This window comes from Anarhichas minor, unplaced genomic scaffold, assembly GCF_050575085.1.
Source record: "Anarhichas minor isolate MPS153535 unplaced genomic scaffold, ASM5057508v1 ptg000136l, whole genome shotgun sequence".
Lineage (NCBI taxonomy): Eukaryota > Metazoa > Chordata > Actinopteri > Perciformes > Anarhichadidae > Anarhichas > Anarhichas minor.
Window position 1 is genome coordinate 7,362,791 of NW_027466582.1, and position 26,787 is coordinate 7,389,577.

General features: G+C 40.6%; 3 protein-coding genes across 5 annotated transcripts; 1 reads left to right on the top strand and 2 right to left on the bottom strand.

Moving 5' to 3' along the window:
* Positions 1–10,714, top strand: LOC142941641 (testis development-related protein). The gene is made up of 4 exons (XM_076083632.1): positions 1–87; positions 4,518–4,574; positions 9,095–9,210; positions 10,223–10,714. The coding sequence occupies exons 1-4, from the start codon at positions 1–3 to the stop codon at positions 10,659–10,661; spliced, it is 699 nt and encodes a 232-aa protein (XP_075939747.1). The 3' UTR covers positions 10,662–10,714.
* A 2,004-nt stretch (positions 10,715–12,718) lies between these two features.
* fbxo25 (F-box protein 25) lies at positions 12,719–21,903 on the bottom strand. Of its 3 annotated transcripts, XM_076083986.1 has the most exons (11): positions 21,788–21,903; positions 20,933–21,117; positions 17,926–18,029; positions 17,526–17,575; positions 17,329–17,421; positions 17,137–17,230; positions 16,488–16,672; positions 15,863–16,045; positions 15,320–15,463; positions 13,876–13,902; positions 12,719–13,631 (listed from the first exon to the last, which is right to left on the bottom strand). In XM_076083986.1, exons 2-11 carry the CDS (start codon positions 21,055–21,057, stop codon positions 13,542–13,544), a joined length of 1,095 nt encoding a protein of 364 aa, XP_075940101.1. In that variant the 5' UTR covers positions 21,058–21,117; positions 21,788–21,903; the 3' UTR covers positions 12,719–13,541. The 3 variants fall into 3 exon arrangements, with proteins under 3 accessions (XP_075940101.1, XP_075940103.1, XP_075940102.1); XM_076083988.1 differs by lacking the exon at positions 17,329–17,421; XM_076083987.1 differs by lacking the exon at positions 13,876–13,902.
* Positions 21,904–25,716: 3,813 nt separating this feature from the next.
* fam110c (family with sequence similarity 110 member C) lies at positions 25,717–26,787 on the bottom strand. The gene has a single exon (XM_076084149.1). The coding sequence runs from the start codon at positions 26,785–26,787 to the stop codon at positions 25,717–25,719; it is 1,071 nt and encodes a 356-aa protein (XP_075940264.1).

A 26,787-nucleotide genomic window follows, 5' to 3' on the forward strand; every position in this document is an offset into this window, starting at 1 on the left:
ATGTTCAAGAAAAGCAAGAGTAAAGTGCTGGTGGATTATGCGTCAGAGGAAGAGGACATGTCCTGGCGCTATCATCACTCCTACAAGGTAAAGAGACGGATGGAAAGGAAACTCGAACAAGGCACCACTAACAATGCCAGTTAATTATGTTCGGTGTCTTTCTTTAAACAACAGGGTTAAAATGACAAAATGGCAATGTATAAATTCATTTTTAAAACAGCTAACATTGTTTTACACAAACTATTATAAGTAAATTAATAATAAATCCATTAAATACTAGACATAAATGTTACAACCCCGCTTTTCAACTATTGTTTTTCCCTTGTGAAGCTGCTAAACTTCCAAAAAAAGTGGCCAAATACACCTCATGCTGTTAAATTGAGACTGTGGAGCAGAGGGAGGAGGAGGACAAGTGCTCAACTCATTGTCTCGACTGCAAAACTGTAGAAATATAGAAATATGCTATTTAAAAAGGGACAGTTCACCCCAAAATCAAATTCCCCCCTTACCTGTCATGCTATTTATCAATCTAGATTGTTTTGGTGTGAGTTGTTGCCTAGTTTTGGAGATATCGGCCGTAGAGATGTCTGCCTGCTCTCCAATATGACTGTTTTAATGTCCCTTAAAATGGAAAACCATCCCCCTTGTTCTTCATGGGATAGTACAGGAAAACAATTGCGATACAACACTAGAAAGAAAACTATCAACATCAAACCATCTGTATGCCATTAAAACAGGAATATATAGTAGAAATACTTTGACGTAAATCAGTGTCAAATCTGAAACTATTTGCGCACACACACACACACACACACACACACACACACACACACACACACTTGCACAAGGAAAGGCCAAAAGTGCCAAAAGCACCTAACAGTCCTGTCTCATAAGACATAGCTAGTGGACATGTTTATTTCTTCTGCTGCGTGCAGTAAAAATAATGTGCTATCATGAATCAAGGTTTTATGGTGAGAGTAACTATCAAACCATTTAAGCATTCGGGGGTGTACTAACATGTCGACCGGATTGTGACACTCGTGAATTAGTAAAACTACATATAAATGAAACTACAGAGAAGTTAAACAAAAGATAGTTTTTAAAACACAGAAGAAAATAATTTAAAAAGTTCATTGTAAAACATTGTGAACTTGTGATGCACCACTTCAGATTGTATCCACTGCCTGTACCTCCTTTAGTGCATTGCCATACTGAATGTCTAAATGTGTTATTAGGCAATTTGGAAGATCAGCCAACACCAACAGCATTTTTCATCTGTTGTTGTGATAATCTTGAGATCTGTGACCCGTGTCTGGGTTTTATTGGTCGCTCTTAACTTCCACCCTGGGAACCAACACATGTGGCCCTCACCCCCAAAGAGCGGACTTGAGTTCAGTTGGTGACACTGTCTACGGTGGTCACCAGAATTACTTTGGATGATGAGAGCTGATCTGAGGTCAGAGCTGCAACTTCTCCTCACAATTCCTGGGAAAGTCATCAGGGAGGTCTCTTCGAGTCACTATGGCGATTAAGTACATGCCCGGGGTCAGGGGTCAGATCATAAAATGCTGTGAACACAGTGAAGAGCCAGATCCAGCCCAGCAGTGATACAGGATGAAGCAATGATAAAGAGTTATGATAACACAGTCTGGACAGGCATGCTGAGCTCGTTCAAATCACTGGCTGATAGTGAGGGAAGCAGAGACGGCGAGATAGATTAGCCTCTTTGCGTCACAATCACATTGCATGAGTATTTTAGCCTCTTTTAAATTCTTTAGGAGTCAAAAGAAACATGGTAAATCAATTTTAAAGCTACAAAAAGGGAAATTTTAAAAGGAAAAGTCAGAGTTCGAAATAGGTTTACAAATAATGATTATTTTCAGTATCGTCCCATTATTTTCTTGAATAATCAATGAATCGTTTGGTCTGTCACACGTCAGAAAATAGTGACAAATGCTCATTACAATTTCCCCGAATGCAAGTTGACATATTCATTTTGTTTGTTTTGTCTGAACAACAGTTCAAAAACCAAATACGTACATACATTTCACAATCTTAGAAGACAAAGAAAAGCATCAAATCACATTTGAGAAGGTAGAACAACTGTGAGGCTGACATTTTTTAATGTCTGTCACTTTATAAATAAGGATTTACATTACAGTAATTTAGAATAGCATTATTACAGTAACTTGTTTTCACACACATTCTCACCTGGAGACTGCTCAGAACAGCCACAGTCTGATCTGGTGGCTACAGGGCATCACAACTGCTGCTTTTCCACTTTTTCCACCAGCATTATCAACATTATAGACAGCATTGTCTGAATCTTGTAGAAAGTAGTGGTTTCTCTCTTGATCAAAATGTCTGTTTCTTTTATAGTCATTACAAGATACAGTAGGTCTCTTTCTGTTGTACTTGTTTATCCTCTGTTATCTGTTTTTTTTTATGGTCGAGCAGATGGTCTCCATGTCGTGCCACTCAAATGAGTTAAAACTGTACATCAGCGTCACCCATACAGACGGACACAGACAGAGACAGAGACAAGTATTAAGGGATAATACATCCATAAGACACACAGATGAAAAGAGGGAGAGCATAAAGGGGGAAATGAATATCTGTCCTCCCTCCACGGTGCTCTAGGGCGACTACAGTACAGGCCCTGTGCCGCAGCTTGCTTTCACTCACGATTGAAGTTCAACAGGCTGCAAGAGGCAGCTGTGAGCTTGCAGGAGGTACGTGTGTGCCTGTTTGTCTACTGCTTAAAGCGGTTACACACCTGAATACTTCAATAACACCACTCTAATACCACGGTTGGGGCCCGCTTTGTGAAGTGGGATCACGAGAGTACAGATCAGGTCTGAGCAAAAACTTCAGACGGCCTCACATATAAATCATAAGTGGAGAGGAAAAGAAAAGTTAAGCTGAGGGGATCATGTGTTGAAGGACTATGGGTTAAAATCATGGAGATGAAATGTGAGTTTTGTCTTAGTTCAAACTAAATCATGTTGATGTAAAAAAAAAAAAGGGTTTGTGTAGCCTTTTTACGTTTCATGGTTTGACATTGAAAATATGATTATTCTTCTTACAAAGATTTAGACCAGGAGGTTGAAACCCCTTAATCTCTATAAGCAGATTCTCCATTCTAGCTGTTCCCCACTGTTTCCAGTCTTTATGCTAAGCTAAGATAACCATTGCCTGGCTGTGTAGCTTCATATTTAGTTCACACGTATGAGTGGTAGCAATATTCTCATGTAGAGAATAGGCACATTGTCTAACTATTGGTCAAGTGTTTGATGAAATATAGCGGTCGGCCTACTGCAGGCAAAAACATTTTCCGAGTCCCTGTTTTTGGAGAATGTGGAGTATTGTTGGTGTGCAATTGCTTTTTTTGAAACTACTGTTGGTATGGTGTTGAAATTCACTCTGCGTCTTTATTGCCTCGTAATCTGGCTTCTTAAAAGACAACACTGTGGTAACATTTACACACTTGGACACAAACCCAGTCAAAGAATGAAAGAAAGCCAGACAGAGGAAAAAATGGCCCCCTGAGGTGCGAAAGCAGAACTCTTGCTTTCTGTTGTTAGGAACATTTGCTCTCCCTGAAACGCTACGCTCTCCCCCTCAATCTCCCCCTCTCCTCACTCTCTCTGTCTGTCTGAAGTTGTTAATGCTTTTACACTCAAACAGTAGTTTGCAATCAATGTGTGTGAGTGTGTCTTTGATCAGCTCAGGTGGCGGAGACCCATTAGACTTTGCTCAGACATGTCCAACCACCATTTCTCCTCCCCTCTCTTTCTCTCTCTGAGATGTGAGAACTTCTTACAGCTTTGATGATTTCACAGGAATCCTGGCTCCACATCAGTAATCTCAGGCTCAGCTGCTCGTCTGATGACTTCTTGCTGCCCTCTTCTTATGGTTTAATGTTTTTAAATCTTTTGGAGCGAGTCCAAGTCAAGTCATACGTCTTAATAGACAAAGCACAAGTCAATGACAACCGTAAAAGTCAGTCACATAAGATGATAAAAACAATGAAACTATAATACAGTTTTTAAACAAAGGATATATGAAAAATGAGAAAAAAAAGCCTGGAGACTGAAGCACAATGGACCCAAAATAGCTCCACTTATATACCCAAATCATGTACTGTTGAGGCAATAGGTCATGGATTTATTTTTTCTCTCTTTTGTTTGAATCTGCCCTCTGACTTCAGTGGCTTCCCCTCATCCTGCCCAGTCCTCCATCCCTCCATCTCACCCTCCAATTACAGCATGTTTATGTTACACCTTAGAAAAAGATTGCCCTCAGTTTTACAGGAAACCCTGCACACACGTCGCACACACACACACACACACACACACACACATACACACACACGCACACACACGCACACACACACATACACACACACGCACACACATCCCTGCCACAAAGTGTGGATGGTATGTGTGTTTGTTTTTGGGGGGGTTGCTGTTTGTGTTAACTCACTGCTGGTGTGTGTGTGTGTGTGTCACCTATAGGACAAAGACATAGAAGGAGAGGAAGAGGAGGAGGAAGCTGTCACTGCAGTATCCAAGGTAAACAGCACAACTTCACAGCTATTTGGACATAGCACAGACACAAACAAACTATTTGCTTCCAAATTCACTTCAGTTACCCCCCTAAAGTTATGCACTTGTCCAACATGCTCTTATCTTCTCACACACACACACACGTGCACATGCTCACAATATTGGACTTTTGACTCATGGTTGTGTAACCCTAAATTAATCAGTGAATGCTGAATTACTTATTTCCAAGAAACTTCTGAGCACGTCGCAAAACAAGAATTATTCTTTGTGGAGAAACTCAGTTCTACAGTCTTTAAAATCGTAGGTGTTAGTCGACTAAGAATGTCTTTGGTTGAGAACAGCCCTAATCCTTTGATTAACTCAATACCCCCAATGCACTCATGTGCACAGGCAGTTTCTTCTTGTCAGATGACCACAAAGTGTTTCTCGGTGCAGCTGAGGTAAATCAGGAGGGTCAGAGAACTTCTGTGTTTATCTGTAAACACGCCAGCTTTCAGGTGTCATCCACTGCTTTATCCTCAACCTTATCACTGGAAAATCCTTTTGTTTGTTGTTGTGGCGCATGTTTGTGTACTTGTACTATTATCCTTATCCTAAAACCCACAGTTTGGAACAGTGGAGTGAGGTCACTGTAGTTTAGGGTAAAGATTTAAAGTCTTCAGCATCATTTTTTTTATCAGTAATAACAACATTGTGCTCACTAAGTTAAATGCTGATATCTGGGAACACTGCCCAACGTCAGACGGGGAAAGAGACGCAAGCAGTCAGATAATCATTCAAGTTTTAACGAAGCCGGATATGGTTGACACATCTGACCCGATTAAAAAGATGTTTGATAACATCGTAAACTGGAGAGTTTTTAAATTACATTTTACGAAAACATTACAACGTATCTCAAATTATAAAAAGTTACCAATAATGCTCAAATAACATCGGTTATATTAACTCTGAAACACACATTCCTTGATGTACCTATAGATAGAAGTAAAAGCTACAAAGGATTGACAGTTAAGTTGAATGCATCATGTGGCTCCTTTGGCATTTATGTTATATAGTACTTTATGATGCTGCAGTGACTTTCCCTTAACAAAGTTGATTTCTCTTGTGTTAAACTTGTTTGCTGGAAACCATGTTTACACATTAGAAAGTGTGAATTAGGCCAAAAGTCATCGTGAGTTTGATGGAAAACTTTGTCATTATCTCTGTAAACTTGTGAATTGTAAATACTGGTTTTATGATGCAGGTTTGACAAATGGCCTTTTTGTGTGCAGGCAACTTTATCTGGAGTTGTGCCCACTCCAAAGAATGTGTGTGTGAGAGATATGTCACATCTCCTGGTCTGTATACAGACAACAAGTCTTTACTCTCAGGTGTGGTCCTGTCTGAAGAATGTATTGTCTTTGAACTCTGGCTGCCTTGAGTGCCTTCCCTTTGTGTATGTATGGCTAGGTGGCTTAGTTCGCAGGACATATTTTACAGCTTGTCGTGTTCGTGAGGACAGGGGTTGCTGGGCTGGAGAAGGGAAGGAAACGCAGCATTCATTCGAGGAGCTGGGCCTTTTGGACGGGAACAATCACTGTGGAAGAAAAACAAGGCTGAAAATAGCTTCAGACCGCTCTGATACCGTGGAAAGCTACAATTCTTCCACCATCGGCGGCTTTATGCTCATATTAGGACACACAAAGTAGACATGGCGTCCTGGAAGTGGAGGTTAACTTTAACTGTAAAAGGCTGATTCCATTAATTTAACATTCCATTTTGGATATAAAATGACCAGGGAGTCATGTGAACCGCGGATTAATTACACCTTTTAACCGATTTTAACCATCATAGTGTGAAAAAATGTTTTTATTTATTTTTTTTTGGTGAGAATCACGAGTATATGCAACTTTTTGAAGAATATGTTTTTACAGCAATATAAAATAGATATTAGAGATAATTTATGACATGTTTAACAGCCTAACAATAGCTCTAAGTAGCTAACTAATGAAATGTTTTTATGCAAATCACAACTATAGATGACTTAAAAAAGTAAAAGTAAATAGTTGATGATGATAATACATATTTAATTTCATTGCTATATAGAAATGGAGTGAAGTGAGATGAACCAATTGAAAACTTTCTTCAGATACAGCAGATGTTGACAAAGAAGGTAATAAAACACAATACACAAAAATTGCAGTGCTTGATATTGCAATACAAAAAGAAATCGCAATTATTTCGTATTGTATTGTGATAATATTGTATTATGGGGCCTCTGGTGATGCAAACCCCTAATCAGTAACTATTAAAAGTCAACGTGGAGTCACTAATACCTGAAACTGATGCTTTCATATAACCTCCAAAAGTATGGAGTAAAATTGATCAAAAGATGTGACATTGTTTTGTATTTATTTACAGATTGATAAATGTGAGTGCATGCATCGCCTGATTCGATGTTTCCACACAGAGCCACAAATGCATCCACGTTTAAGTGCTATTGTAAAACGAGGAAATCACAAAGGAAAGGCTTTTTTAAAATATGACAAAGTCATTGCAGTAGAAAATCAATGACCTGATTGCTGTCTGTTAAAAAACTGTCTGATAACAACAATTAGCAACTTTTCCAAATTCAAATGCCTCTTTAATCATCCAGCTTCCATCTCTGGCGTATGGATGGAGGAATTCGGTCCAATAAGAGCTCTATTGTTCTGCCAGGCGTGGAGCTGTAGGTAAATCTCCCCCACACAGCGAGCCTCAGTGAGCTGCTGGGTTTACCTACTTTTTGGCCGAAGAGATTACTGGGCACTGAGCTGCTTTGGATCTCGAGGCCCGGAGGTTAATGTTGAAGAGAACGGTAAATCGTCAAGCCTCTGTATGTGCACACATGCACATACACAGCTGGACTTTAGCTACAGTTCATGCACATACACACACAAACACACACACACACACACACACACACACACACACTGATACACTCAATCTGTTTTGGCATCTCTGGTTTCTTTTACTGCAAAGCTCGAACTACAACGAATCTGATCCACGGTGTACACTTGATGGCACACAGGAAACAAGAAGCAGAGCAAGGAGAGAGATGGAAACAGTAGAGACCGTGTTAAAATAGCTGAGAAGAATATTTTGTGAATAGTGTTTGATGATAAAAACTGACAGCGTTCTTGCCCTCTGGCATGTTCATGAGGATGAGATGCGAGTCGAGGAGGACCTAATTTTCCGTTTATCAGCAACAGTGCTTGCCTCCTTATTAGATACCAAAGTGAGCAGAGTGTTTACAAAACCATCAAATGTCCTTTTGAATATGAGAAGATATCACGAGTGGGATGATGAGTAATCTTGTGTGTGTATGAACCGTAGAGCTTGTGTAGCCTGTAGAACAAGCAGATCTGTTTAAGTTCATGTTGTGAATCTTGAGCTCAGACCCAGTATTGTACATGTTCCTGTTTAGTTCGACTGCTTTCATGTTAGTTGTTTGCTTGTTGTAGCTGCTGCCACATCCTCAAGAGAGATTTTAGGGGCAGTTTAGGGGGTCGCCATGGTCGGATGCATTCCTCAAATAGTGTTGTGAGAACTGAGAACGTTTTGACAACGGTAAAGCAAAGCAAGGCACGGATATGAGTAGGAGTAAATGTTATGGCCTTGACAGTTGACATTGGGAATTCTTCCCTGGCACGGAGAGAAACGAAGCCAAAAGTTTGTTCCAGAATCGCTGAGGAGGGTGGTATCTGTGCTCGGTGGAAAGCAGCGAGGGCAGGGAGGAATTCTGATGTGACGTGGGAGACCGGGGGAGTCTCAGAGAAGGTGGAGGGTCTTCCACTGGAATGTGCCGCACGATATTGCCAAGTCAATGCCGTTCAAGCTCTCTCTCTCTGTATTTATCTCTCTATAACACAGAATTTGTAGCTTTATTTATAGATTTGTGTCCAACAGAAAGTTAAGCTAAGCTAACAAGCTACTGTTTACATCATACCACCCTCTTGTCTGTGTGGTAAATGTGAACCTAGAGCCAAATAGAGCTTCATATTTAGGGGGAAACAGCCTGGCTCTGTCCAGTTCCTTTGTCTTTGTTCTAAAATAAGATAAAAAGCTACAGGCATAGCGTCATATTTACTGACCTGAGAGTAGTAGACAATCAATTATATTGTCCAACTCTTTTAAAAAATGTTCCAAAATGTCAAACTATTTTATTAAGTATGATTAGTGCAGCAGAAAAAATAAACTTTCTACTTTTGTGATACTTATTACCTTTTGTTAACATGAAAAGATGACTTAGGTTTGATGGAAAGCACATTTCATTAGTTCAGAGCCAATGAAGTCCATCGCAGAATTTCAAAACGTGCACATTCATCAATCTGAGCATGAGGCTGTTTTTCTAAATTCCTGTGAAGTTGACTTTACCCAATTCGTAAAGCATAAATCACTCACAAATAGACATTAGAGATAACAAGCTAAAGTGCAACAGATGCTGGTAATAATTTCCGCTCTGCGATTCAAAATCAAATGCTCTCATGTCTGTCGATTTCTGTCAGGAGGCCAAGGTGAAGAAGATCATGTCCAAGAAAGAGAGGAGGGAGAAGAAGATGTTCTCCTCTAAAGATGACGAGCACTTCTTGTTGACCGGAGTAAAACTGGCTGACCGCAGAGGGTGAGGTTACACACACAATAACTTTGTCATTACTTGTCTCACTCCAAAGAAACATGTTATCTTCATCACAAAGTTAATAATTAAACGTATAGGCCTATATCATCACAGGTTGTTGGGATTTGACCATGTTGCTGAAACAAAGAGAGAGGCCCGCATGTTGTTTTGAAAGCCTAGATTGTGAATTAGCCTCAAACCCCCCCAACAGGTGTCAAAACGTCACCCGAGTGTGAGATTTGGTTCAAACCACAACACTGGTGCCTCATTGGACGAGAGCCACGGGAACCCCAGGGACTCCCTGTGACACAGCCATGACGTCACCGAGGCTATATAGACCGGCTCATAACTTCACACTGCGTCGTCTATACGACTCACGTTGCTAAAAGGAGGTGAAACAACGTTGGTGCCTTTAAAGAAAAAAACCTAAGTAATAGTCTTAACTTCGCTGGCCAAACAAAACATTCTGATATTGACTGCCAGGTGGATATGAAGCCAGAAAAAGAGCCTCTGTACACTGAAGGGGTCCGCATTTCAATCAGTACCATATTACCACTACCAGTAAATAAAATGTGTGTCAGACCAGCCCAGATTGTTGCTGGTTTACATCAATGTAAGTGGGATTAACTACTTGAAGTCCGCATTGGTGTTCAGGTGTATGCAGCAAAAATATTTACAAACTTGTACAAACACGTCCAACCACTTGTATTTGTTTGAATGTGAGACAAAGCTTAATTTGCCAGGAGTTATTAACTTTGAGACCCTCTGAGGAAGTGGAACATGTATGAGGAGGAAACCCTAAATTAATCACATCTCTGTGACAAACAACCGGGAATTCCTTGAATTTCTGTATGGGGAAAGTTCCTGTCTCCAGTGTAGATGTCTGGTACCCCACCCAGTCAGTCCTATTTATAGTTAAGATGAAAGCGGTAGACTGGTTATGTTATATGCTAAAACTTTGTGCAACAGCCGCTCTGTAAGTGTGTGCTTCTCTCCCTCTATTTGTTTTTCTCTTAAGGTCTCTCAAGAAAATCAAGGATGATGAGAAGGAGAAGGAAAAAAAGGAAAAGCCAGAGAAGGGCCACTGTTTCTGGGAGAGCGTTACCATGACCATGAGGCAGATCTCTCCCACCAAAAAATTGGAGAAGATGGAGGGCTGGGAGCCTCCACACCTGGAGAACTTAAATGAGACTGTGACCGACGAAGCCCCGGAGGACAAGAGCCAGAAAGGGGACTCGCCAGTGTCCTTCCCCGACTCTGTAGGCCTCCCGTTGGAACTGGCCTCCTGGGCGGGCCAAGGTCTTGAGGAGGACTCCTCCCGCTATGCTAATCTGTCGGACTCCAAGGATTCAACAGCTGCCGTCAGGTGGACATCCCGCGCCAAAGTCAAGTTGGCTGGCATCAGCAGGATGAGCAGAGGGATCGTGTCAGAAAGCGCTTGGGAGGGGTTTAAATAGGAGCCATTTCACCTTTGATTTCCCTCCTCACCTATGTACCGTCAGAGGATGAAGACCTGAACCAAAAATCTGCTTGTCTCTGTAGTCTAGTTCTGGACGAAGCCAGTGTTAACGACAACTGGTGTTGAGATGCTGTTGTAAAGCCCTGAACATAACACATAATGTGATTTTAGCGTTAAAAGCCCTCGACATGCTAGTTTTATCAATGGGCTTTTGAATCACTGACATAAACTGTAAATAACAACAAATGAAAGCCTTAAACTATTTTACCATTTTAACTGTGATATCCACTGGCCTGGCATTTAGATATTTTGTATTGCCAAAAAATGAGAAGAGTGATTTTCATATAATTATTGTGGCTGTCAGTGGTAGAGAATCAATGAAGAATATGCAACTTTCTGTCTTTACTGCACTGAGTGAAGAATGGGAGTCAATTATGGGCTTAAAATAGATGCAATCATGAAACAGCTGATGAAAAAATGTGGGTCCGGAATATTAGTGTGTGTGTTTGCATCTGCGTGTGTGTGAAAGAGAGGTTGATAAAGAGGAAGTGAGTTTGATGGACCTGCACGCACATTTGTTTGAGTGAATCGCAGTTGGCATTGCTAAAGAGATTTGAAGCTCTGTTGTGTTGGGAGCATGTGAGGGAAACAAATCGAAGCAACCCTCACAGTGTCATAGTGTGATACATGTTTAAATCTGATGCTGAATAATCTTTTATAACATTTGTAATGCTGACCAGATAAAAGCCAAAACTCTGTGTATACTTGTTTCTCGAGAAAAGCAGAGACTTCATGCAGCTGTGCCTTGTATCAATACAATGACATCATGTGTGTGCTATCAATTTGAACTAGATCATCCTCTGTGCACAAAACAGATGAGCTCATCGATGCATGTGCAGACGGGTCGACCCAGCATACACTTTTGCTGCGTCAGCCATCGAGACTCAAACTGGTTTCCAGTTACGATCCCTGGATGCTGTTAGCTTCACCAGCAGGAGCAGCACAAGTGTTTGTGTGTTACATTATGAAAAGTCCTTTAATGCTGTTTGTATATCTGTATATTGTGTAGGACTGAGACAATGAAGAGTAATTTCATTTCTACAGTGATTTGTCTTTTAGGTGAATAAGAAACGTCATGCCACTGGTCTTTTCTTCTCTCTTCTCTTCTTCTTTGTTTTGTTCTGTTTACTGAGTTTGTTTGATACTGAAGTCTGCTTCATTGCAGCCAGAGCTGTACACAGATACTGGTGCACTTCCAGGGATGGGATGCATGTATCCTGTATTTATTCATTAAACAGCTGGGTCACATTCTCTCAAGCAGAATAAAGATTTAGTCCGACTGTCTGGCTCTACTTTATTCAACACATTGCAGTCTGTAGTAGTGGTTTCACGATACTGGAGTTTCTAACTTTGATACAACCTTGAAAATATATTTTCATGGGGAAATACAATTTTAGATTATTTTTAAAGTTACTGTGAGGAACATTTAACAAGTTATAAAACAGTCTCAATTTAATACTGATGCCTCTATATGACCTTCATAAATATAGAGCATGAGCAAAACGATTGGCCATTTTGATATAGTTTTTCTTAATGCTTGTCATCGGTGCCACCGGTTTGGATTCTGCGCAAAAACAGGTGAAATCATGCAGGTTCACCAGAAAGTCCTTTATCTCAGACTCCAGCAACCAGTCCACGGCGGACTGACCCAGATCCGGCTTTGCTGCCACCTTCGACCTGCAGACGGAAGCTCCGGCTGGAGGTGGAGAGCTCAGCGCTCGGCCGCAACATCTCAAATATCTATTTCTTCTTTTTTTCCATTGAACTTCCTTTAAAAAGATTGCCACTGGAGCATAAGAGGAAGACTATTAATCATTAATCTTTGCTCCTGCTGTCAATAACAAACGAGTTTTCCTCGTTAAAGTGGGAAGACATTTCTGTCCAAATGCAAGGAGTGGAAATTACAATTAGGTCGAGTCTAAAAAAATATATGTTATACAGGCAACAGTGCAAAAAATTCCCTGCGTCTCCGCAGTATAAAATGAAGAACAGAAACAGGTTTTTAGAAATGTTTAATTATTTATAGCTAGTTCATGTCCCATAAAAGTCACGATGGATCCACCAGGAGTATTGAGATGGTAACGGATTATTACAAAAGTTGGAGGAAAGACACAAAACTATTTTTCCCCATAAATAATGTTTAACATTTCCTGTCTGTCACTTGACAGTTCTGACTAAAGTAGATTGTAAAACCTACGGAGTTTTTTTTAAAATGATTTTCTCTTATTAATGTACACAGACAACAGCAAGAATTCACAAAGGACAACATACAGCATGTAAACAGAGACTCAAACATGACAGTTATACCACCATATTATTTAAATACCACCAAAACAGACCAGAACAAAAAGAAGAATAGTTAACCCCATTAAATAAACAAATAACACGAGTCATCCTATTCTGCCATACTGTAAATATTCCTGCCTTTTTCCATTAAAAAGACAACAACCTCTTGGACATTACCTATCAGCACTTACCTACCATAAACATGCTACAATTCCTTCTACATATAAATCCTTTCACATATTACATTTAAATATTATTTTTGTCGTTCCTCTCATGAATAGCCTTTTCTTTTGTCAAAAAGACAAACATTTGTGCAGGAGGAGGAAAAACATTAAAGTACTTTATATTTCAACATTCTTAAAATCTACAAACTTGTCTTTGTCTTATGGAAACACTTGTGCGTAAGGAAATGAAGACATCTCTTTCAGTTGAAGCCCTTTATATTTGGGTAAACGACCTCAAGGTCTCGCACACACTCTTGGTTTGGGAGTGAGAGTAAACGGCGGTTCTCTTGAAGACCAACACGGAGGGTTTAGAACTTGAAGAGGTCGATAAAGTGCTGTGGAGAAATGGGTATGAGGCAGCTGTCTGGATCGTTGGCAGTGCATGGATGGCCACAGTCCTGGAAGACAGTCAACAACCACATCGTTAGAATGAAGGGAGACCAGGAGAGCACAGAAGCTTACAGTTCAGACACAGCAAAAAAAAGACAGCAGAAAGAGCGGCATTGTTCGCTGAGCACACCTCGGGCAAAACATGAGATCAAGAGAAACAGAGTAGAACCAGACAGAGCTTAACACGTGGAAAAAGATAAGTCACAAATGGGACTATCGCAGAAACATGACACAAACTGGGACGGAAAGTACCTTGAATGACAAAGCCAGGTGGCGATCCTTAAGGAATCAGGGAGAAGGGGAACCAGGAGAAGAGCCGGGAAGGAAGGGAGACGAGCAAAGGAGAAGGACGCAAAGAGGGCAGAGGTTAAAAAGTATAGAGATCCCAGTCAAGGAGGAGAACAAGATTGTGTTAAGTAAATAATCGCAAGGAGGGGGGGATAGAAACTATAGGAAAAGCTGCATTTTACATCCAAGTACTGTTAGTATGTGCCGATGGTTTATGGTCAGATCTCATGCGTCAATGAAAGCAAACAAGTAATCTGTTTGATCTCTGACCGATAAAAACAAACGTCCTGGTGGACAAAAAGGATAATCATTACCTCATCGATAATGTATGCTTATCTGTGTGACTCATTATTTTGACACTGTCCTCAAGTTTTAACAATAATTTCATCTGTAACTAGTCAAAGCAGAATGGTCATGTCAGGGTTTATTTTTTCCAAATATTCCTAAATATTTACAGTATTAAGTTGATATTCCAATTGCTATTGAAAACCTGTCTCACGGCATGCAAGAGACAGATATCAGTGAGAGAGAGGCTGTATGGTTGGACCAAAGTCTCTTTGAGTCTTTAGAAACAATAGAGTGCGTACCAAAGACTGTAACAAACGATAATGGATGTTTTGTCTCTGGCCAAAGGAATAAGATGTGCTCTGGTACCAACTTGGTACTAGATTTGATAGACTCTAACCCTGACCCATGTACAGTTTAAGATACATCAGGTCTGTGAGAAACGTCTCGTTGAACGGTGCACTTTTAATTTTCTGTACACACACTCTGTCTCAAGGTGAAATTAGGTTTTCTACTATAGAACCAAAGGCTGTTTTTCTTTTGCTGCAAGGAAATATTGCCTTAAACATAAAACCACAGAATGGAACATTGGTACATTTTTCTGTAAAAGGCCATATTACACAAACTGCCACCTTATCTATGTTCTCTTCTGATGCCAAAAACAGTAGCTGCAACCTGTCATCTTGTGGACAAATTATTTGTCACTCCTAGAACCTGCACCGTTTTTGATGAGAGCGCTTTTAATGTTTTGGAGCCCCGTCTTTGTGTGAGCGACAGAGATATTTTAAACTACGTTTACATTTAAAAAACAGGATTAAGGATCATTTGAGCACTGAATGCACTTGCCTTAACATGAAATGAAAAGTATTTGATTGATGCAGTTTACTGGATTGCTTTAAGTCTGTAGTATCTTTTATATGATTCTTTTAAATGTTGATGTGAACTTTTTGCTGTTTTGTTTTTAAGTCTGTTATCTGTGCTTTTATGTGATTTTCCTTTCATGTAATGTACAGCTAGTAATTTACTTGCAGTCTGATGAACCGTACTGGCTAGTCACATGGTGTTTCCAAGACAATATCAACATGGTTGCAGGTGTCTGTGTGTGCGCCATCTTTTCGTTTACCTTCCAGAAGAGGATGTTACAGTTTTTACAGAAGTGCAAGGTGTCGCCGTACTGCTCCTTCATTGGATAATGCTTCTTCAGGGTGAAGAACATCAGCTTCCAGTCCACTTTTTCACTGTTGGATAGGACCAAATTCCTACAGAACTGCACATGAATGGAAGGAAACACAATTCAAAAAACAACTAAAACACAGGGGAAGGGGATGTAATTAGACCTGCAGCAAAGTGTAATTAGATATAATTGAGAACAATATCTCATTAACACCAATCCTGAGTGGGTGTGTATACGATGTGTGTGAGATAGTGTGTGTGTGTGTGTGTGTGTGTGTGTGTGTGTGTGCGTGCGTGAACTGACAAAACAAATTGGGCAATTTTGTCCTCTAGTGGTCAAAAGGTGAACTACTTAGCAGACGTCTCTTTGGATGGGTAACTATGAACTATTATTGTAAGTTTTAAGCACTTTTAAAATCATTATTAAAGTGTCAGAAGTTGCTGCACATACTCCTTATCCATGTCTGATTAAACTAAATGTATGTTCTCTCACCTGTTTGTCTGAGAAGTGAAAGTGGCAGAGTTTCCTCCACAGTATCCTGTCCTCACTGAGGCTGTGCAGAGCAGGCATGGCTTGCCCGACGTTAATGATGTCATAGGCATCAGATAACTCGCAGAGAATCTTGTTCTGCATGTGCAGCGGCAAGTCGTTGAACGTCATGCCGTTGCACATTTGCTGGGAAGACGATTAAGAGAGAGACTTTAAAATTCAAAACTTGGACTGAACAGAAAAACTAAAATATTCCTACATGATATGAGTAGTGTACCACTGATAACGACATGTTACGATTCATACACAGCTGAAAATGAAATCACCAGGGTCCAACAGATTAGTTTCCAATACTTCCCTTTCCATATTTCATGTTCCTCACTCACTGAATTCAGCTTCGCTGTAGCAGCATGTAAAGCCAGCAGTGGCACTGCCTCAGCAGCACAGAGGTCAGTAAACCTACTGCACTTCTTCCCTTTTAAAAGTCACATTTACATACAGGCGGCTCAAATTGGACCTGGAGGCGTGTTGAGGCCCAGAGTACGCTGAAGCAAGTCTTGTGATGGACTAAACACGATGGAATACACACATGGAGACGTACAGACACAAACACCAGTACACCTTCTACCTCGGGGATCTGCAGGTTGTTGAGCTGGTGCTTCCATTTGTGAATGGTCTCCAGTCGGCACAACCAGATGTTGACGTTGCCCACGAGGACACACCTGCCAAAATGGATCGTCAGATTGTGCAGCGTCAAGCTCAGGTCCTGCAGCAAATCCTTGACAAGGCGCGGGTTGTAGTGGTCGTCTAGAACTAGTAGTGACATTTAAAAAAATATATATATATTAGCAGCCAAAATGAAACATTATGTAAGAAAATGTTTCCATGTCCCATCTTAAATACCTCTAACTGAATATAAGGGACATGAAAATCCTTTATTATTAATCGCTGAGGAGACCCTACTTTATATTTTTTCTGAAAAAAAGACTTTACATGTGGCAGACCAGATCCGTAATTTGTTCCACGACTAGGCAACACAACCCCATCAACTACAAATACTGGTTTTGTGGTTAGGCATTCAGTGCAATAACACTAGCGTGACTTAACAGTAGTCTGAGAAACAGCTCAGAGGGTTATCATTCGGTAAAGAAACGTTCTTTCTGTAAAATATAATGCTACTTTTACAAACACAGAAAGGGCCTAAATTAGGTGTAGGGTGCAAAGAAAAGTGTGCTGACAAAATATCTATCCAATATCTCCGTCTCAGGCCTCCTTACCCTTTCGTACAATCTTCTCCAGTATGTTGAAATAGTTTTTCTGTGCAGCTCCACTCAAAGAGGTCAGCTGAGACCTGGCTATTAACTGGAAAAGCTGTGGGAGAAAACAGAGTTACACTGGTAGAGTAAGAGTCGCTTGTGCGAGTCGTAAAACAGTTTCAAAATCAACATGTGTGATCTTAAATCGCTGACTTTTGCAACATAGTTGAATCTTCTCAAGTCCTGAATGGCACTGGAAAAGTCTAGACGGTTGAGGGCTTCACCAAGCGTGGAGTACACATGTCGCTGTGTGTGAAAATACACACGCGTATATTTTTGTTAGTAAATTCTGCTGTTTTAAAATCAACAGCCTTCGCGTGAAATTTTCTCGTAACAGCTGCAGCGCTCACTTCTTTTGTGCTCCTGTTGTGCACGCAGATCCATTTATCCACGAAAATAACTGGACATGGAAAAAAACAAACAAGCACATAATTCATCAGAGTTTAACCCAAAACCTATGACTGGTAAACATTACGTGTAACACATTGTAAATACACGTAAAACCAAAAAATAGCCATCCATACAGTGCTGTCAGCTTCAATATGCCAATTAACTAATTAATTAATTAATTGACAAGTGAATGAAAAGTAAGTCCAATACATGTCAAGGCAAACAAAGTTTTCAATAGGTGCTGGTCCCTTTACTGCAATGTATGACTTGCACTTCCTTTTATTTCTGCTGTTTCTTTCATTGTTGTACCACAGACTCCTCCTAAAGTCAAAATAGGGATTATGTGTTGCTGAAACTCACACTGAGATTTGGTGTTATTGTTGTAGAGGTCCTTTTTCCTCTTCGTGGTGGCGAGCTCACACACATCTCCAACAAACAGATTCTCATTGTTGTCATTGCAGAGCCTGTTCGGACACAGAAGGCATACCATGTCAGTGTGACTGGTGCACCTGAAATACAATTAAGAACCAGTGTAAAGAAGCCTGGAGGAAGTGGGTGACTTCTTACTGACGTCCATCCTTCATGGCAAAGAAGAAACCAAACAGAATGTAAAGGCCCATAAATCCTTCTGGTAAAACATCGAGTGGCTTCGTTGTAAAAATAAGCAGACTAAGACAGAAGTAACATAAGTCACAATAGTCAAGATGTGACATAATCATTCATAATAGGCATTTTGAACTATTTTCTGATAAAAGAAAAAAAGATGAATCAAGAAAATCTTGGCAGACTATTCGGCCACATTACAAAACTGTACCTCGGGTTTTTTTTTTTTTTTTACACCAACTCTGTGCCCAGGATCCTACAAAGTAGAAGGATCATAATACATTCAACTTGACTGGAAGAGCTTCGGGATCTCATATAAAATCCTATTATTTTCATTTAATACAGATGGTAGTAAGCCTTTGCTGCTGTAGAAAATGATAAAATGGTTGCAACAAATACAAAACTGTTGTCCCTGCAACAGGTCCCAGACTTCACTCAACAAGGTATTTATTCGAATAGAAAAATCAAAGCGCTATTGTTCTGTTTGTGAGCTTTCAGATGCTGGAAGAAACGTGTACTCCATCAAAATGATGATGAGTCACAAAGTGGCTGATTTGAACACACATGTTTTGGGATTATGGAACTAATTTACTTTTCTCTCCAGCATAACTGAAGGCATGGCTTTGCTTGTCTGTGAAGTCAACAGAAGAGTAATCCATTCATCCAATTACACAGACATGCACACAAAACACACATGCGAGCACAGTAACCAGCTCGGCTTTTCAACACAGGTTGCATGCGGAGCACCGGCCTCCACAGAGCCAATAAAAGACATCACACACACACAGCAGCAGGAATGTTCAGAAGGATTTGTGAATGATTAAAGTATGCCCTGTAACACATGAGTTAAAGGGGACGAGGGTTATTTAGCAAGTCAGCATGGACAAGGAAGAAAACAAGTATGCAAGTAGGCTGACATTTAGCTGTTACACTTCTCTTACTCACTGTTAGATAGATGCAGTCAAGTTGCATTTATTGCATTTGCAAAATGACCAAGAGATGTGTCCCAGAGATTGACAGTAAAGTGTTTGCAGATAATAATAATTGTTAACATTAAGAGATACATGATGATCTAAACTACCTCTGTAACGCCCTGCACCATGCCAGTGGCCATCACAATGCTCTTCTTTCTTTCTGGTCTACATGCCAGTTAGTCTGCCGAATGCACCCCCTGCTGCATGAAGTCACTGTCCTTTGTGACTGACAATGCATTTGGAGAGCGGCCAATTTGAACGGATGATGTCATTAGTTATTTTTCTGATGTCGTGTCCTGCGCCTTTTTGTGAAAGCTAATGAGGCGACACGTGTGGCTCGAGGGAGATATCGCCAACTGGTGCCGAGTTAACCCCGTCAGGCGGCTCACCAGCCTGCTGCTCGCTGTTTAAGCATTGTTTGCTCGTGAGCTGGTTAGTGCATCTTGCTATCCCCACTGAACACTGCAACTGCACATCATTTTATGTCTTATACATCCATATTTGAAGCATACAAGAGACGTTGAGAGTCAAATAAATGCAAGCAGCACAAAGAACTACTAAGCCATGTACAGTATAAACAAACTAGAGAAGGCAATGGCCTCTTCCTACCCCCCTACAACCGGCGCCTTTGCTCAGACCACACCCATCTTCCAACTCCGACTTCATTTTGATCTCAACTTCACACCTGTAAAGATTTGCGACGCCTATTCGGTCCACGGGCCCACAGAGATGAACACCTCGCAAAGTACTCAGAACCGCCTCCGTGGTAGTTCCTGCTACTTTTAAGTCTTTCAACCACACTTCCACATTAATTATTTTGAATATGTATCTTTTCTTTAACAGGATACAGTGACAAGTTGGTCTGATGTAAAATTAGCCCCGAGTGTCTAAACACAACCCTTTACTCTGTGTTGCCAATAACAGGTTGCAATTTTGGGATGCTAATTACTTTCTGCTGCAGCCCCGATAAGCCCAATGATTTGTCTTTCTGGCACCGAGTAGCTACGGCCTCATCAGTGCACGTTTACCACTGTTACTAAAAACTGACTCCCTGCCACTCTTCCTTTTTCCCTGATCTGTTAAGCGTTTCTACCAAAAAGGGAATTTGGTTTGGCGCCATGCATTAACACATACTGCAGCTCTCATAAATACACCAACCACAGCAAACAACAACAATCCATGGTCAAAATAGATCATTCCTAGTCATCGCTAAAACACAACCACAACATACTGCCATACTGCCATAACCCATCTCTCTGCCTTTATTTCCTGTCAGCTTTATACTATGCTCTGTTTAATAAGGGGAATCCTCTCCCTAGAATGCTTTTGTCATATTTTGTGGAAAGTGGAAGATGTCTGAGAACCAAGTCAACACTCAAAGTGAGCCTTGGCAGCTGTAATCAATCATTAGAGTTTTAAAGAAGAGATGCAGGGCTAATAAAATGTAATTTACTTTGGCTGGATTCTGAGCAAACTCCAGGTTTCTTTAAGTATTTTAGTTTTCAATTTATTGAAGTATTTGCATTAGAATAAGCAAATATACCCTGATAGGGAAACATTGTTGTTCAGCTATGTTACATGTTGTAATGAGTCCTCACATCTCTGAATCTATTAAGGCACAATCAAAGTTTACAAATATATGCAAAAAGAACTTTGATTAATTAATTAATTACTCATTTATTAATTACTTTGATTAATTACTGACTCATTGACCATTCAAAGTTTGACAATGGTAACAAAACCATTGAAGGCAGATATAGATGACAAAGGTGAATAAGATACGATCTTACCCTCTCAACTCTATTTCTCTGTTATCTTCCAACTCGTGTCCATAGAGGAAAATCCTCTTCCAGCCGTGCTCTGTCTTTGTCCAGCTCCATCCTGGCGACCTCCAGTCCTTGCCCAAGAAAGGCATTTTAGCTGTGGGGGGGGGGGGGGAACTCTGAGCAGAGAGGGTCGCTGCAACCTAAAACACCTGGAGGGTCAAATTATATTCTGTCAGACATTTGATCCAAGAAAAATAAGTAGAAATGAGCGACTGGGAACCGGGCACAATTTTATCCAAGTTTTTGAAATTGCACCACTTGAAATGACCGTCTGGGTATTTCAAAGAGAAGAATGCAAAACACATGTTATAAATACATTGCATTGTTATAAATACAGCGATATTTAAATGTCCACAATAAGTGTTCAGTGGTGATTCAATTAGGACAAGAAAACCAGCTAATATGGCCTTTCTTTGCTGCCGTAGATTCAGTCTGTAGTCCACAACAGTGGGTTCTTATCAGGTTATTGTCTGACAACAGCTGCTAAATAAACAAGAGGGCCATTAGATTTATCAACCATATATATATATATATATATATATATATTAAGAATAACGCGATATTACAGGTAAATACACGGATGCAAAGTGAGCCAAATTGCTTTAAAAACACCCCCTTGACAACGACTATGACGCATTTCACTAAAGCATTTTGGAAAAACATAACAGCAAACACTGTCAACGTCGTTTTAGCGATCAACAGTAAAAAAATGAAAACAAGAGAAGCTGTCAGTCGGTTCAACGCATGTAATCCCGACAGGACGAGAATAAAGAATATAAACTGCACTATAACAGCATCGGGACCGTCTGCAAAACAAACCTTTAGCGACTCGTTTGTTGTACCGTCTCTTTCTGTTCCTGCTTCTTGTCTCTTTTGCCTGCCGTGCAGGAGATATTGACGGAAGTACACACACAGTGCAGAGACTAGAATTCGTCCACGCCCCCCTGCTGCTCTCTGATTGGACTTGTCTTTTTATTGTGTTGCTGTCAGAGACCAGAGCCGTATAAAGCGAGAGTCGCGTGAACGGAACTTCAAAACAACAGGTATAAAAACATCAGTATCATCAGAAATGTGGATAAAACAGCTCCTTACGAGGTTCTACATAAACTGAACGGCAGAAAGTTTGAAGAATGGTTAATTCCTCCTCAATCCTTCCTCCTTGCTCCTCGAGATGCATTATAGGAATTGGGATGTCCTTCAAGATGCAGTGCTGAGATCGATTTCCGGGTCACAAGGTGGAGGATCGAGAAGCGAGGACTCGAGAAGGCACAACATCGGGAAATAAGAAAGACCCAGAGAGTTACCTGCCGTGTAGACCTTTTTTTTAGGCTAAAGTTCCCTTGTTTAAAGGAACATTGTGTGCGATTTAGTGGCATCTAGCGGTGATGTTGTAGATTGCAAGCAACAACATTCCCCTCCGTTCACCCGTCCCTTATCAAACGTGTAAGAGAACTACGGTGGCCCTGAGGTAGGGGTATCTTTAGGATTTTATTACTACAAGGAGCTATTTATAATAGATATTTAAATATTTTCTATTTTACTTACCTTTTAAAAGTGCATCACTAAAGGTTAATTTCACTGTTACTCTATGGCACCAATAATATATAGTAGTATAGCAACTATTAAGACGCTCCCATATAAGAAGGGTCGCTCCATGATCCGCCATTGCTGGGGAAAAAATGGTCCATTGGAGTGAACGGAGATGACGTGACTCTCATTAAACGGCTCTGGTTGCTACCAAGAGTCGCCTCGCTGATTGGCTGGCTGCAGCTGTCAATACTTTTTTTTTTTTTTATCCATTCTGTTTTGTTGGGGCTTTCTTCTACACGTGACAGAGGACTGCGCACATGTAGTTGTTTTGATTTTGAGATGGGGGTTGAGAACAGACGACTGGGCGGCTGTGGGAGTGATGATGATGATGGCTTTTATTAAGGAACATTTGAAAGAGTTTTAATATTAATACAATATTTTATCAATCACAGACCTCAGAGTAGCCTAAGGGAAATTATATCTAGGTCACTGTTCTACTGTTGTGGGAACTGCTCTGATATGTACAGTAGTATCATTTAAACCTTATTGTGAGCGTTTAGGAATACCATTTCTGTTAGTTGTCACATATTTTTTTTGGGGGGAAGTTAATGCCAAGTCTCATGTCCCTTCAAGTCCAAATCAAGTCTCAAGCCTTATAGTTATTCACATAATAATTCTTAACATGCAAATTCCAAATCAGGATGCAGGTAATCCAGCCAGTCTGAATGCTAAAATGATACAATCAACATTGTTCTTTCAAAGCTTTGGGAGTTTTACACAGCTGGCACCAAGTCCTCTCAATTCTTAGGCCTAATAATTTAAGTCAGAGTTTGACACAATAAGGCTGTTTTCACATTCATCTGTTGAAGGTGGAAGGTTGCTAATCTGAGTTTAAGAGGTGTGCATGCGGGCACAATTTTGTGACATCAACTAGTTCGGAGGCCAGTCATGATCAGTTAACAATTTATACAAGTGTGATCTGGAAACGTGAAACCTATATTGTACACATGCACTAAGATTGGTGAGGTAGGAGACATCTGGCATCCATAAGTCTAACCTTTGATTGGAAAAATATTTGCATATTGATGCTGTATTTAATAATGAGGGAGAAGAGGCAGGTGTCATTTTCACAGATGTTAAATGAGGTTATTGAACTTTTTTTGAGTAAAAACCAAAGCAGACACAAATTGAGTTAAAAGAAGTATCTTTAATCACAAACCGTTAAGGGTCCGGTCTAAATCTGACTTAAAAGAGTCTCAAGTCGACAGGTATGCATGTTTATCTGTAACAGGAGGGATACGGTCTGAAGCTGCCATTAGATGTTTCACCTTTTTTTTGGCAAAATACTGCAAAATCCTTTTCTTTGTCTTCCTCTAATAAACTAAAAATAGCATTGCATTTCAAGCATCCATTCATTCAGACTGGTTTATGTGTGGTTATTGTTCCTCTGGGCCTGTGATTACAGTGCAGTCAATAGTTCAGTAAGACTGGCGTGCTAAGAGTTGCTGAGATTTTAACGCAGTGATTAGGTTCAGTCTTATCTTGTCAGATACCACCCTCTTTAGGCCGCATACAGTAAATTCAAAATGTTTTCATCAAATACAAGCAGCCCACAGTGGGCCTTATTTGTACTATGTATATTCAGAGAATCCTATACATAATATAGGATGAAATGTGCACACTACTTGTTACCACTAATACCTTTTAGCAACAGTTTATGTTCGAAAAATGATAACTTTATTTGTGTAGCAAAATGTACAGTACTTAATTATAAAACACACGTAACACAGGCAGCAGCAAAACCATAGTCTGAAGTGGTAGATTAGTAACAGTAAGCCTTTTACATAATACAAATCCCAATATAAGAAGAAATAATATAAACCTACAGCAATGCAAGCAGGGTACATTTCCAGTCAATAATTACACCTTCTGCACTTATGACACATTTCTGTAGGTTGAACCACAAATGCAACGTTAAGAGGCCGTTTCTCGAACTGAATCATGAACTTAATTTTAAGACGTATCTCTAAGTTCTGGCAACAAACAAGAGAGGGCAGGAAATGACTTGTCTTAATGCGAAATAGTCACCGAGGCTTCTGCAGAAGTTAAAGGCGTGTCTAAAACATGGGTGCAGCTGAGGAATATCGTTTCTGAGTGGGTGAGAGAGAAACAGAGTTGATGGTTATTCCGTTCAACACTTTGAGTCAACAAAATTAGTTTTAAAAGAGTGGCACTGTTGCAAATGACAAATGTTGTGTTGTTTAGCAAACCTAACTTTAGCCCGTGCAACCTGAAAAGCAAGTGCATGTTTGCTTCGACAACATTGTTTCACTCGCTTAAAACTCTGGACTCAATACGCATTAAGTCATTGTTCTTTAAGGTAATGTGGAATATGTTTATATCTCTACACTACGTTTGGTGTGAATGCATTATTAACCCCCAAGAAGGAAGAACACCTGTTCTTATTAGTAGCTTCTAACTGACCCAGTAAAGGATTTATTAACCATTCAAGAACTTGGTAAAATAAGGTATGCACTCTTGACAAAAGTTTGTAGAGAATTATTCAAGCAAAAGTATTTAGTAATCGAATAAATCCATTTAAATTACTATTAATATCAGTGGATATCAATGTTTTAGTCAGTATTTTTGGCCAGTGGCTCAGTTTTGCTGAATCTCACCACTCCTAAAATTGAAATCCATGGCATCTTCTGGATTTGCACGTCATTGTTTGTGTCTTCAAGTGTGCACAAAGCTTGGATCTTTAACGCAAGAGTGAACTCTAAATTGCAGCTGTGCTGTATATCTGGGAAGAGTGCACAGTTTGATAAAAAGTAAACCACAAGTAAACATACTGTTATATTTTCAAGATAATAAATGTTTGGACGATAACAGCTGTTGTGTTTCTGTGTGTGACTCAAAGCTTTCTGTGCAATTTATGTAACAGCTAGCTTTATGCCAGTTTGAACTGAAGCAAATCTTTTCTCCCAGAAGTGTCTGCTGAAATTGACACACACACGCACACACACACACACACACTCACACACACACACACACACATTATGCACAGAAACCACAGGAAACAATGATAAAAGCACAGAGACACACAAACACACACACATACGGTAAGGCAAAGATGTGAAACCAAAAGTCAGTGTTTTCCACAGGCAAAAGCAAGGAGTTAGTATCAACCACAACAGTCGAGGTCTTAGGTAGACCTCTCAATCGAGGTCTCTTAACTTCTTTCCAGTTTCTATAGCGTTTTTGCAGCTGTACAGCCATTTGATAATCCTCGCATTGCGCTCAATAACTGACGTCCCCTGACCCATCTTTTCATGTAACTTGTCCTCCAGCAGTCCGTCGCTGTCTCTACTGTTCCTGGAGAAGCCGTCGTCTGATGTAGAAATGCTGACACTCCGGGTGTTTATTGCAATTTCATCTGAGCGCGCCGAGAAGTTCTCCTTCCCCAAAGACTCAATAACCTCACCGCCCAGCCCACAGTACTTAAAAAAACCATCAAAGTCAGCAAAGTGTTTGGAGTACCTGGAGCTGATGTCAGAGTGAGACCGACTGACCCCTTTGCCAGGCCTCGTTTCAAACTCAGGAACTGTTAGGAGACCAGCAGAGAGACCAGCAGATTTCCAGACAACACCCGCTGTCACCTTTGTCCCAGAATCCCTGTTCTCTGTGCTGCGTTGCTCTGCTGCTCCATTCCTCCTGCTCTCTGACTGAGAGCTCACTACATGTGAGCTGCATTCCTTTGCTATTCCCTCAGGTGTGGCGATTTTTTCCTTGTTGCGCTCACCTTCACGCTCCTTTTCTGTTGCCTCACGTAACGGAACACTTTTATGCCCAGAGCCGAGCAGCAACTTGCGTGTTATATGGTGTTTCCGGTCCTTTGGTGACGTTCTCAGTAACTCACATTTCTGCCTGTGAAGCAGAAGAGAGTCTGGTCGTTTTTTGGAGCTGGACCGACGTACCTGCCCTGGCGAGCTGGAGTTTTGTGAACCACATGTAGCCGCTCTTGAGTTACTCCCAATGACAAGATTCCCACCACGGTTCGAGCTCCAGTTGGAAGACCCAGTGCTACTCACAGAGGCTGATCCAAGACTGATCACTGGCTCCTGAGTTGAGTTGACCACCTGCTTGCTTTTGACATATTTCAGTTTGCTTGCAGCGAGCCTCTCCACAGCAGTCATGCCTCCTCTTGTCTCACTCTCCAGTTCCATTTGCTTTCGGAGGTAATCAGGACCCTTCTCCAGGATTTTTGTGGTATCACTGGTTGCCTCCAT

Bases quoted from the DNA above. Each gene is read 5' to 3' on its own strand.
- fbxo25 (XM_076083986.1), bottom strand. From the start codon at position 21,057: ATGCCTTTCTTGGGCAAGGACTGGAGGTCGCCAGGATGGAGCTGGACA. The intron at 18,030-20,932 runs GTAAGATCGTAT...GTGTCCGAACAG, and splicing joins AGAGAAATAGAGTTGAGAGG to GCTCTGCAATGACAACAATG. The intron at 16,673-17,136 runs GTAAGGAGGCCT...TGTCACTACTAG, and splicing joins GGAGAAGATTGTACGAAAGG to TTCTAGACGACCACTACAAC.
- fam110c (XM_076084149.1), bottom strand. From the start codon at position 26,787: ATGGAGGCAACCAGTGATACCACAAAAATCCTGGAGAAGGGTCCTGAT.
- LOC142941641 (XM_076083632.1), top strand. From the start codon at position 1: ATGTTCAAGAAAAGCAAGAGTAAAGTGCTGGTGGATTATGCGTCAGAG. The intron at 88-4,517 runs GTAAAGAGACGG...TGTCACCTATAG, and splicing joins GCTATCATCACTCCTACAAG to GACAAAGACATAGAAGGAGA. The intron at 4,575-9,094 runs GTAAACAGCACA...GATTTCTGTCAG, and splicing joins CTGTCACTGCAGTATCCAAG to GAGGCCAAGGTGAAGAAGAT.